At 59.6% G+C, this 12,507-nt stretch overlaps 1 protein-coding gene across 1 annotated transcript; it reads left to right on the top strand.

The window, feature by feature from the left end:
- The first annotated feature begins 435 nt into the window (after positions 1-435).
- On the top strand, positions 436-9,608 carry LOC128975415 (estradiol 17-beta-dehydrogenase 11-like). The gene is made up of 7 exons (XM_054392288.1): positions 436-645; positions 3,488-3,595; positions 4,624-4,755; positions 5,250-5,356; positions 6,727-6,864; positions 7,105-7,221; positions 9,521-9,608. The coding sequence occupies exons 1-7, from the start codon at positions 436-438 to the stop codon at positions 9,606-9,608; spliced, it is 900 nt and encodes a 299-aa protein (XP_054248263.1).
- Positions 9,609-12,507: the final 2,899 nt, after the last annotated feature.

Here is a 12,507-nt window from a genome sequence, read left to right on the forward strand (position 1 = left end):
CGGCTCCACCTCGGCAGGAGCTACCCCGCCTCAGCTCCAGGGGACGGGCCTCGGCTCAGACCTGAGATCGGACTCTGGCCTCACTGGGCCAGGCAGCCCCCTCGCAGCTACAGCCCCGGTAGTGACCACCGAAGCCCCCCGACTGCACTCCGCAAGTCCGCACCGACATCCCAACAAACTCCCCTTTCATTGGGCTGAAAGCCACCAATTGGCAGCGTCTCCAGGCTGTCGACGCCTAGGGACACGCCTCCACGCTCAGTGCCGCTCTGCCATTGGGTGATAGGTCTTGGGGGCGTGTTCAGCCCTGCCCCGCCCCCGCCTCAGCCCGTGCCGGTCCCGCCCCTCCCGCAGCCTGCAGCGCGCAGCGGTGGGTTCGGCCCCGACTGGTGAGGAACGGTGGGGAGTCGGTGCGCGGTGAAGGGGCTCGGGAGAAGCATGAGGCCGGTGCTGGACCTGCTGCTCTTCCTGGCCACGCTGCTCTACTCCTACCTGGAGGCGCTGCTGAAGCTCTTCGTGCCCGTGCGCAAGAAGTCGATCAGCGGCGAGCTGGTGCTGGTGACGGGCGCCGGGCACGGCGTGGGCAGAGCCACTGCCTTCGAGTTCGCCAAGCAGCACAGCAGGTTGGTGCTGTGGGACATCAACCAGGTAAGGGCTGCGCTGCCGGCCCGGCACGGCCGGCTCCGAGCCCGCGGCGTTTGTGGCGCCCAGGAAGGGGTTGCAGGGCCCCCGGCCCCGCATCGCCTGCCGGCAGCTGCCTGGCGGCGACAGCGAGCGCCAGGAGGAGGTTGGAGCCCGCTTGTGCCAGAGGCCTCGGGGTCTGGTCCCACAGCCCCTCGCTGGGGGCCCTCAGGGCAGCAGCACAGCAGCCACAGCCCTGCCGGGGCTGGGGCAGGAGTCGGGGTCGGGGCTGAAGCGGGAGCCGTGGTCGGGGCTGGAGCTTGATCGGAGCCGGCGCCGGGGCTGTCAGCAAAGGCAGGCTCGGCCCGGAGCTGTTGATGCTCAGCAGCAGCTTCCTCTCCTGCTCGCTGTGCCCTGCCTGAGCCGTTAGCTGCGCGCTGCTGGGGAGGTGGCTGCAGGCATCGCTGGGCGGAGCTGGCAGAGCCCTGCTGCCCGCTGCTCCTATGGGCAGCTGCCCCTCGCTGAATGCTGGCGCTGGCCCGAGCTCTGTTTCAGCTAAATGGAGGCCAGCACAAGAGGCTTTGGCAAGAGGAGAGTGGAGTTGTCAAAGCTGGCAGGGGGTCATTCAGTAGGGGTCAAGGCAAAAGTGCTGTGCATGGAGGGGACTGGTCGTGCAGGGCACGAGTGGCTATGCTGCTGTGCACAGGGAAGGTTTCTGACACAGGGAGTCAGAAACAGCAAAAGAGTTCATCAGCTCCAAAATCCAACCCAGCACAAAGAAAAAACCCAGCAGCCAAGGCAAGCCTAAGGGGAAATGTCAAGAGCAGGATATGATGAGGGGACAGAGCAAGGTTGCTGATGATACCAAACTGACACAACTGAAGGCTGTGAGGCCATTCAGAGACTTGGACAGACTGAGAGCTGGGCAGAGAGGAACCTCCTGAGGGTCAGCAAGGATGAGTGCAGAGTCCTGCAGCTGGGCAGGAAGAATGAACTGCAGCAGGACAGCTTGGGAGGGGATCTGCTGGAGAGCAGCCCCAAGGAGAAGGAGCTGGCAGTGCTGGTGGGCAGCAAGTTCTGCAGGGCACAGCAATGTGCCCTGGGGGGCAAGAAGGCCAAGAGGGTCCTGGGGGGCATTCAGCAGAGTGTGGCCAGCAGAGCCAGGGAGGTTCTCCTCCCCCTCTGCTCTGCCCTGCTCAGACCTCCCCTGGAATATTGCATCCAGTGCTGGGCTCCCCAGCTCAGGAGGGATCTACAGGGATCTGCTGGAGAGAGGCCAAGGGAGGGCTGCAAGGATGCTGAAGGGCCTGGAGCACTGCCTGGGGAGGAGAGGCTGAGAGCCCTGGGGGTGGTTAGTGTGGAGAGGAGAAGGCTGAGAGGGATCTGCTCAATGTCTCTCAAGAGCTGAGGGCTGGGGGGCAGGAAGGAAGGGACAGGGACAGCCTCTGCTCACTGTGCCCTGGGCTAGGCCAAGGGGCAAGGGATGGAAACTGCAGCACAGGAGGTTCCAGCTCAGCAGGAGGAGGAACTTCTGCACTGGGAGGGTGCCAGAGCCCTGGAGCAGGCTGCCCAGAGAGGTTGTGGAGTCTCCTTCTCTGGAGCCTTTGCAGCCCTGTCTGGATGTGTTCCTGTGTGCCCTGTGCTGCATTCTCTGGTCCTGCTCTGGCAGGGGGGGTTGGACTGGAAGATCTCCAGAGGTCCCTTCCAACCCCTAGCATCCTGTGAGCCTGTGATGTGGAGCAGTATTTTCAGTGTCACTCGGAGCTGCCCATGCCAGTCAAGGCCAGACTTGGTGTGTGCATGGCCACGTTCTTCAGAGGAGGTATGACCTGAGTGGGGGTTGGGGGGATGGGGGGTGAAGGGGGTGAGGAGGTAGATGCCACTGTTGTGTACAGGGCTGCACTTATGTCCATGTTCCTTGGCAGGGAGGAAGGAACTGTGCTGCTGGGATACAGACTGTAAGGCTGCAGCTAAGCAGGCTCTGGAATGCATTGCCAGTGGAGGCAGCAGATCCTGAAGGAATTTAGATGATGACAGAAGGTCAGGAACATCATGATCCCCAGGCAGGAAGTTGGTTATGACCAGCTGCTCTTCACACTGCTGGCTGCATCCAACAACACCTCCAGAATTTTCAGTCCAGCAGGGAAAAGAGAAGGCTGAAGGGGAAACCTGTGTGGCTCCATGAGAATTGCCTCTGCTTATGCTGGCAGTTTGCTGTGACACAAGCAGCTGTGCAGAGCCCAGGCACAAACTGAGACAAAGCTTTCAGATGTGGTTGTTGCAAACCAGAACAAAAGCTGCTCCCATGGAGCAGTGCTTGGGCCAGAGCATCCCTCTGGGAATCACAGTTTGAATCCTTCACTGCAATGGGCAACGTCCACAAGTGCATCCCAGCAGAGCAGCTCTCCCCAGTGTGCCAGCTGCTGTTCTCCTGAGCAGAGTCTCCCTGGAGCACTCTGGAGCTCAGCTCCCTGCTCACCCCCTACCCCTGGGTGCAGAAGGGCTCACAGCCACTGTTCCTATCTGGGCTGGCAGCCAGGGGCTGTGTTTGCAGAGCTCTGCTTGGAGCTAGGGGCTCTGACTGATGTGCTGGGGCAGCCTCCCTCTGGCTGCTCTGCCAAGGCAAACTGCCTCTGGCTGCCAGCTTCCCTTCCTGGCAACCAAAAGGTGAGGCTGGAAGCTCTGCCCTGCCATGGACCTAGCTGCAGCTCTTTCCCTGGCCACCCAGGAACTGTTCCTGGCCTTGGCCATGGTGAAATCCACCCAGGACAAACCTGCAGCCTCTGGCTGCTCTGCCAGGGTGCCCCAGCAGCCACAGGTGGGCAGGGGACAGTGGCACAGCTGTGTCTGTCTGTTGTGCCTCTTGCAGCACGGCCTGGAGGAGACAGCAGCACAATGCCAGAAACTGGGAGCCACTGTCCAGACCTTTGTGGTGGACTGCAGCAAGAGGGAGGAGATCTACAGTGCTGCAGAGAAGGTGAGGAGCAGGGGCACTGGAGAGGGAAGCAGCACTCCTGGGATCAAGGCTGGCCTCAGCCTCAGGCAGTCCCAGTGGGTGGCACAGGGGAACTCCCTGAAGTTCAAAGGCAAGTGCAGAATCCTGCCCCTGGGGAGAAACAACCTCCTGCAGCAGGACAGGGGAGGGGGGACCTGCTGGGAAGCAGCTCTGCAGAGAAGGACCTGGGAGTGGTGGTGGACAACAAATTCCCCAGGAGCCAGCAAGGTGCCCTTGTGGGCACAAGAATGCCAAGGGTCTCCTGGGGTAAATCAAGGAGAGTGTGGCCAGCAGGATGAAGGAGGTTCTTCTCCCCCTCTACTCTGCCCTAGTGAATTCCCTTCTGGAGTGTTGTGTCCAGCTCTGGGCTCCCCAGTTCAAGAGGGACAGGGAACTGCTGAGGGGGAGTCCAGCAGAGGCCACAAAGCTGCTGAGGGACCTGAAGCAGCTCTGTGAGGAGCAAAGGTTGAGAGCCTGGAGGAGAGCAGCACCAGAGGGGAATCTGAGCAATGCTCAGCAAGAGCTAAAGGAGCTGTGGGGGACAAGAGCAAGGCAAGAGCAAGGTGCCCAGGGACAGGACAAGGGGCAAGGGGCACAGACTGGAACCCAGGAGGTTCTGCTGGAACATGAGGAGAATGTTTCTTATGAGGGTGCTGGAGCCTGGAGCAGGCTGCCCAGAGAGGTTGTGGAGTCTCCTTCTGTGGAGAGCTTCCAACCCCCCCCTGGCCATTGTGCTCCCGGGCAAGCAGCTGTGGGTGCCCTGCTTGAGCAAGAGAGTCGGACTGGGAGATCTCTGTAGGTCCCTTCCAACTCTAACCCTTCTGCCATCCCCTTCTTCTCTGAGGCTCTGCCCTATCCAATGGCTTCTTGCCAGGTTTGCTGTTGAGACTTGCAGGTCCTGAAGGAATTTCTGCCCTTTTAGTCTCCTGACCAGCACCCAGACAGCACTGGGGGCACTGGCTGGGATTTGCTGAGGGCTGAGCTGCAGCTTGCTGCTCTGTGTGCCACAGGTGAAGAAGCAGATTGGGGATGTCTCCATCCTGGTGAACAACGCTGGGGTGATCACAGCTGCTGACCTGCTCTCCACTCAGGACCACCAGATCCAGAGGATGTTTGAAATCAACATTTTTGCTCACATGTGGGTAAGGACCACAACCCTCCCCATGCCCCTGGGGCTTGGCAGCAGGGCTGAGGAGGCAGATTCACAGTGCCCATTCCTTCCAGGGACAGAGGGGCAGGGCAGCTGCCAGCAGGGCTCAGTGGGGGAGGGCTGCAGCTCTTGGGCCTCCTCGTTGGCAGCAGCAGGGAGGAGAAGCTGCAGAGTGAGCAGCCCTGGGGTGAGACACTGGCAGTGCTGCTGCCAGCACCTGGCATGGGGAAGGCAGCTCAGCAGGGCTGGGAGAATCAGCTCCTGCTGGCACCTGGCTGCATGAGACCTTCCTGCTTACAAAGCAGGTTGGCAGCTGTGCCAGCTGCACAGGGAGCAGGAGTCAGGGTGGCTGTGGGAAGCTGAGGAGCTGTGCAGCTGCCAGCAGGAGCCACAGCAGCAGTGGCTTGGTGAAGGGCAGGGGCAGTGTGGGATGTGCCTAAGGAACTCTTCTCCTCCTTCCCCCCACCCCACCTGTGCCTGTTGCAGACCACCAGAGCCTTTCTGCCAGCCATGATGGACACCAACCACGGCCACATTGTCACTGTGGCCTCAGCAGCAGGGCACTTGGTGACTCCTTTCATGGTGGCTTATTGGTAAGTGGTTTGTGAAGCAGCTCTCTGCATCCTTGTCTGCAGCTCTGCCTTCTGCTGCAGCCAGCACAGAGCAGCCAAAGTGATGCTGCCAGTGCCCATGGTGCACCCAAGGAGCCCTGCTCAGGAGGGTGCCTGGAGCTCCCCCACCCATCTGCTTCTTAGCTCTGAGGGAGGCAGGAGCAATGTCTGTGTGAAGGGACAGTCCTGGGGCACAGCAACTCCTGACAGCTTCTCTTTTCTCTCTCCCTCCCTGCCCCAGGCTGTTGCTTAGCAGAACAGAAATCCTCTTTCCCTCAGCTCCTTTAATGTGGCACTGCTGCCAGTGGTGGGCTTGTCAAGGAAGCCTCTGGCAAGCAGCTCTGGAGCTTTGCTGCACAGTGGCAGTGGCTGTAGGGTATAGAAATGCTGCTGCCATCAGGGGCTCAAAGTCCTTCTCTGCTTCAGATAGGGTTAGAAGCTCAGGGAGCATGGAGGGAGAATCAGAGTGTTAGGGGCTGGGAGGGAGCTCAAGAGATGATCCAGTCCACCCCCCCTGCCAGAGCAGGGCACACAGGCAGGTCTTGAATTCCATCTCCAAAGAGGGAGACTCCACAGGATGCTGTGGGACTGCACATTGCCAGCTGGGTGAGATCCAGCCCTGGTCAGGGCAGCTCCTGGCAGAGCAATCTGACCCTGGGACCTCTCCTCCTGCAAGCAGTGCACCTTAGGGATCCTTCTCTGAGGCTCTGAGGAGACCTTGTGGCCTTCCAGGATCTTGAGGGGGATGACAAGAAAGCTGGGGAGGGACTTCTGAGGGAATCAGGGAGGGATATGAGTGGGGGAAATGGAGCAAAATTAGAAGTGAGGAGATGGAGCAAAAGTAGAAGTGGGGAACTTGAGATTGGATGTGAGAAAGAAGTTGTTGGGCAGGAGGGTGGTGAGAGCCTGGCAGAGGTTGCCCAGGGAGGTGGTGGAAGCCTCATCCCTGGAGGTTTTTGCAGGCAGGCTGGATGTGGCTGTGAGCAACCTGCTGTGGTGTGAGGTGTCCCTGCCCATGGCAGGGGGTTGGGACTGGCTGAGCCTTGAGCTCCCTTCCAGCCCTGACAGTTCTGTGATTCTCTAAGGGCTCCTGGTGCTCCCCTGCCTGTGCAGCACTGAGGGGACTTGTCCTGACAGACCTCCCCTCTGCCCTTCACAGTTCCTCCCCCAGAACCACTCAAGGTCTGCCCCAGCCCTGCCCTCTGGCCTGCAGCTCTGCCCTGTGTGCCAGCAGCATCACTTCTGGCCTTGCCTCCTGCTCAGTCCTGCCTGCTCTCTGAGGCCATGGGCAGTTGCAGCAAGCTGGAAAGAGTCTTTCTGCCTTCTCCTTTGTGCTCCTGGCCTCGCTGCAGCTCCACCAAGTTTGCTGCAGTTGGGTTTCACAAAGCCCTGACCGAGGAGCTGGCTGCCCTGGGGAAGGATGGCATCAAAACCACCTGCCTGTGCCCAGTCTTTATCAACACTGGCTTTGTCAAAAACCCCAGCACCAGGTAAGGCTCCAAGCTTCCTGGGCCTGCTGCCCTGCCTCAGGGCACTGCCAGTGTGCCCAGCTCCAGGCCTTGCTGCCCAGCTGCCTCTGCACACAGGGCTGGCACCTGGCTGAAGGCAGCCTGCAGCCATTCCCCCCCCCCCAGCACTGCTGCCTGAGGCTGTGCCTGGAGCCTCCTGGGGCAGCTGCTGCCTCTCCTCTGCTCCCACTCTGCCTCTGACCTGGCTGCTCTGCTCCCTAGGCTGGGGAAGGTCCTGGAGGTTGAGGAAGTCATTGAGGCCCTGATGGAAGGAGTCCTGACCAACAAGAAGATGGTTTTTGTTCCACCACAGCTAAGCTTTGCTTTGCTCTCTGAGATGTGAGTAGGAAAAGAGCTCAGGAGGGGATGTTGGGAGGAAACCATCCCAGGGTAAGCTGCCTGAGTATAAAGCAGCAAATGAGTCATGTCTGATCCCAGACTGAGGCATTGTGCAGCCATGGTAGGAAAGGAGATGGTTTGGGAGCACAGAGAAACTATGGGATGGCAGCTGGGCAGCAGAAGGTCCCCCTCCACCCTTTGGATTCTCTTCAGTGCCTGGCATCATCCTCCTCAGTTATTTGTCAGTCCAGGTGTGGCACCAAACTGCCTCTGGGAACAGGCTGCAGGGTAAGTGTCTGCAGGAGGGAAAGACAGCTTGGAAGCCACCACTCCCTCGGATGGTTGAGAATGAGAGCACCTCAGAAGGGCACCCAGCAGTGCCATGGCTCTAATGACAGCAGCAGGCACCACCCATAGGAGGGTTGTGCTGAGCCTTCCCACAGGGCCCTGGGATCCACTTTCCTGTGGCAAACTGTTCCCAGCAGAGAACTCAGCTGCTCTAGAGGCTGATAGGGATGGAGGGGGAAAACAGGAGACCACTTTTCCTCCCCAGAGCAGCACTTCCCTTTTGCCTGCACACAGCACTTGCTCTGAGCCAGCAGCCACAGCATAGAGCCAGGTGGAGCTGAGGACCTGCTGCTGATCAGGATTGGGTCCTTCAGGTAACCACCAGGCACTGAGGACACAAAGGCTGAGGAAGTTGAGAGCAGCCCTGAAGAAAAGGTCTTGGGGGTGCTGGGGGAGGAGAAGCTGAGCAGGAGCCAGCAGGGAGCACTTGCAGCCCAGAGAGCCAAGCAGAGCCTGGGCTGCAGCAAGAGAAGTGTGGCCAGCAGGGCCAGGGAGGGGATTCTCCCCCTCTGCTCCACTCTGCTCAGACCCCACCTGCAGCTCTGGGGCCAGGTCTGGAGCCTCTCTTCCAGGAAGGATGTGGAGGGGCTGGAAGGTGTCCAGAGAAGGGCCCTGAGGATGAGCAGAGGGCTGGAGCTGCTCTGCTCTGAGGACAGCCTGAGAGAGTTGGGGTTGTGCAGGCTGGAGAGGAGAAGGCTGCCAGGAGACCTTCTGGTGGCCTTGCAGCATCTGAAGGGGGCTCCAAGAAAGCTGGGGAGGGACTTTGGAGGGTGTGAGGGAGGGATAGGAGTGGGGGGGATGGAACAAAAGTAGAAGTGGGGAGCTTGAGATTGGATGTGAGGAAGAAGTTGTTGGGCAGGAGGGTGGTGAGAGCCTGGCAGAGGTTGCCCAGGGAGGTGGTGGAAGCCTCATCCCTGGAGGTTTTTGCAGCCAGGCTGGATGTGGCTGTGAGCAACCTGCTGTGGTGTGAGGTGTCCCTGCCCATGGCAGGGGGTTGGGACTGGCTGAGCCTTGAGCTCCCTTCCAGCCCTGACAGCTCTGTGAGTCTAAATTGTTTCAAAAAGTCTTCACTGCTTCTGTCTGCCCCATACAGCAGGATTTGTCCTCTCCCACCTCTTTACCATGCAGTGCAGCTGCTCTGCTGAGGAGATGATTTCCTCAGAGCTCAGCTCTGGAATTCACACAGGAACAACCTCAGTTCACTTCTCACTGCTCTATTTCATGAAACATTTGGAAGTTCCTTGAGGCAAAACCCACAGCAGGCAGTGGGGAAAAGCTTTTCAGTCTTTGTGCATCTTCAGGAGCTGCCTGTGCAAGGCTGCAGAAGCACAGAGGGCTCAGGCCTAAAGCTGCCAAAGCCTTTGGGGTAACTTTGCTGTTTTGAGTCAGCTTGGGGCAGGAAGACACAAAGAGAAGAATTCCTGGGAGAGGAAAGTGCAGCTCAGTTTTGACATCTCAGCTTCCACAGCCCTGCTGCATTCCAGAGCATGGCCCTGGCTGGGGATCTGTCCCTGTGCAGTTCTGAGCCCAGGTGGATTCTGCAGCAATATTACAACCCAAGCACTGCCCTGTGGCTGCTGAGCCTTGGAGCTGGCATGAAAGGCCCTGGGGTGGACTGGAGCTGAAGCAGACAGAGCCTGGAGAGTGCTGAAGCAAGGCCCAGGGGAAGCCTCGGTCTGTCTCTGTGTGCCTGCTTCTGCTCCCAGACCAGCTCCTCCCTTACCTCTGCTGCTGCTTTTCCCTACAATTTCAGTTTCTTATCCCAAGTGTCTGCCTTTGTTTTGCTGTGGAGGCTCCAAACCTGGAGGTGGTCAAAGCCAGGTTGCATTGGGGCCCTGAGCAACTGCTCTGGGTGTGCCCATGGCAGGGAGGGTTGGAACTGGAGGCTTTTGAAGGTCCCTTGCAAACCAAACCCTGCTAAGATTTCATTCTGTGCCATTCTCTCTTCCAGGCTGCTTCCAGAACGTGCTGTGAATCTTCTGAAGAAGCTGACTGAGGTCAAGTTTGATGCAGTTGTTGGGCAGAGAAGCACCCAGTGAGAAGTGAATCTCGTTGCCCAGTGGCACCAGGGAGAACGGAAGGTCTGCTGAGGGACCTTCAGCTCCTTTGCTTCACAGCAGGAGCCAGAGAGCTGCTCCCAGGCCCCCATTCCCAAGCACACCCAAGGGTTTATCCCCCAGCTGCAGCAGAACCAAGCCTGCAGCCCTTGGGGTGTTCCCAGAGCAAAGCTGCAGCTCTGGGGGTCCAAAGGGCTGCTCTGGCTGCACTCACATCACCTCTGGTGCTGAGGCAGCCAGCAGCTCCTGCAGAGCCTCTTGGGGAGAGCACAGCTGCCTGCCTGAGTGCAGAGGGATGGCCTGAGAAGAGTCTGTGCTCAGCCCTCAGCCAAAATGCCTTGCAAGAATCAATGCTGAGAAGAGGAGGGAGGCCTCGTCCCCTCAGTTTGCCTTTTCAACTCTACCAAGATCTGCTCTAATGAACACTCAGTTCTGTGTGCTCTAGTAGTGAGTCCCTGCAGTGCTGCAGTTTTGTCTTGAATGTAACTCCTGGTGCCATGGCCATGTCCAGCTGTGCACTGGCACCACCAACACTCCCTTTGCCCAATAAATGCACTTCTCTAACCCAAAGCTGTCTGCCAGCACTGGAAGTGGTAAGCAGCCCCAAGCAAGCTTGGCAGAGCAGAGAAAAGGTCAGCCAGAGGCTGCAGAGCACCAGGCCAGGCTGCAGAGCACCAGGCCAGGCTGCAGGGACAGGCAGGTCCCCAATGCCACCAGGAAGCCACAGCAGGAATAAGGAGGCACACGGCTGGGCACAGCTCAGCACCAGCACAGCCACACAAGGGCTGGGGCCAGGGCCAGGCTGAAAGGGGCTCCTGAGGCAGGGGGGGCAAGGGGGAAGGCTCCAGCTGAGCCTCCCCACAGCTCCTCAGCACAGCCCAGCAGCCTGCTGTGCTGGGACACATCCTGAGCAGGAGGTGAACATCCCAGAGGGCTTTGGCTTGTGGCACAAGAGAGCAGCAGCTGATGGAACACAGTCAGAGACCTCTCCAGGGCACAGCTGAGCTCTCCCCCTCCTTGTGCAACTCCTGCCTGCAGCAGGCACTTGCTGCCTCACAGCCCTCCAGGCAGGCCTGGGCATGCTGCCAGCCTTGGCACAGCTGCAGCTGGGGGGCTTCCAGTAGGCTCCATCCCACTCACCTCAGCATTCCATCTTCTGCTGCAAACTGAGGTTCTTCAGCTGTGGGGGAGCTCTCCTCAGCCAGCCCTTCCTGCTCTGAGGTGGGACCAGGGGCTGGCAGCACCACTGGGTGCTGGATGGCAGCAAAATGCTCTCCTTTTGCTCCTCTAACATTCCCACGACAGGACCTGGCCCTCAGCAGCGTTGGTGAATGAGGGAGGAGCAACTGACATCCCCCTCCTGGACTTGTGCAAAGCATTCCACACTGCCCTGCATGAGATCCTTGTCCCTGAGCTGGAGCCATGGATCTGGCAGGTAGAGCCCTGGGTGGAGAAGCAAGTGGCTGGCTGGTCACACTCAAAGAGCTGAAGTCAGCAGCTCCAGGTCCAAGTAGAGCCCAGTGAGCAGTGCAGCTCCTCAGGGGTGAGTCCTGGCACCAGCACTGCTTAACATCTCTGTTGGCACCGTGGGCAGTGGGATGCAGGCACTCAGCAAGCCTGCCAAAGGCACCCAGCTGTGTGCTGTGGCTGCTGTGCTGGAACAGGTGCTCCAGACAGGTTGTGGAGGCTCCAGCCATAGAAGTACTCAAAGCTGGGCTGGATGGGACCTGGGGCAAAGTGTTCTGGTAGGAGGGGTCCCTGCCCATGGCAGGGGAGATGGAAGCAGATGACATTCCAACCCATTCTGTGATTCCATAGATGTGATTAGCCTGGCAGAGAAGGGCAGGTTGGGGGCAGAGGTCTGCTCCACAGATTGGCTCTCTGAGGAGAAGAGGTAAAAGGTGAGATGATGAAGAAGTTTCCAGCAGCTGGCTCCTGGAGAGCAGAGGTGACAGTGCTGAGGAGAAACCCCAGATGACTTTCTTCAGTAGCACTCTCATCACACAAAAACCTCCAGCAAGGAGGGGACTCCAGCCCAGTTCCCACAGCAGCCCAGGGAGCATCTGCTGCTAGTAAAGGGAAACTCAGCTTCGGGAACAGCCACAGCAGCTTGGAGAGCAAAGGAATCAAGACTGGGAGCAGCAGCTTGGACACTAATGCAGTAATAAATCTGTTGGAACACTCTGGTCAGATCTGGCCTTATCTCAACGCACGCTGGCCCCCTAAAGGGACTGTCCCTTGCCAGCAGCAGCACCACAGAGACCCTGCTCAGTGCCCCCCAGTGGGATGAAAGGAACTGGAGAGGAAAGGAAAAGTTGGGGGCCGAGACAAAACTGTTTTAAACAGCTCAGTGAATAATCAAGGGTAGAAATGGAGATGAGCAGAGGAAACACAGAGGGAAAACTAAACCCCAAGGACAGCCAAATGCGGCACAAGGCAATGGCACCCCCGGACCGTTGCCCAGCCAGGCGCCCAGCAGTGCTCTGCGCGTCCCAGCCAGCTCCCCCGGTTCCTGCTGTGCTCTGGATGTGCCGCGCTAGGGAACGTCCGTGGCTGCTTCAGGGCAGCTCTGCCGGCCCCGCTCCCAGCTCCGCCCGGAGCCCCCCAGCCGCCCCCTGCCAGCCCTGTCCGGCTGAGCTCAGCGCGGGGCCGGCTGACGCTGCCTGCTCCCTGCTGCCGGCCCCCGGCCCTTGCCCGGCAGCCGCCCAGGCTCCCCCAGCGCCCGGCCCCGGCCGTGTCGGTCCCGCCTCAGCCCGGGGAGGGCGGTGGGCAGGGGCGGTTCGTGCAGGGGCACAGCCCCGGGCTGGGAGCGGCAGTGGGGCCAAAGGGCTTAGGCGGCCGGAGCGAAGGTCAGTGCGCGGTGAAGGGGCTCGGGAGAAGC

Source organism: Indicator indicator, chromosome 25, assembly GCF_027791375.1.
Source record: "Indicator indicator isolate 239-I01 chromosome 25, UM_Iind_1.1, whole genome shotgun sequence".
Classification (NCBI taxonomy): domain Eukaryota; kingdom Metazoa; phylum Chordata; class Aves; order Piciformes; family Indicatoridae; genus Indicator; species Indicator indicator.

Coding starts and splice junctions, on each gene's coding strand:
- LOC128975415 (XM_054392288.1), top strand. CDS start 436: ATGAGGCCGGTGCTGGACCTGCTGCTCTTCCTGGCCACGCTGCTCTAC. Junction 4,756..5,249: donor ACATTTTTGCTCACATGTGG/GTAAGGACCACA, acceptor TGCCTGTTGCAG/ACCACCAGAGCCTTTCTGCC. Junction 5,357..6,726: donor CCTTTCATGGTGGCTTATTG/GTAAGTGGTTTG, acceptor GCCTCGCTGCAG/CTCCACCAAGTTTGCTGCAG.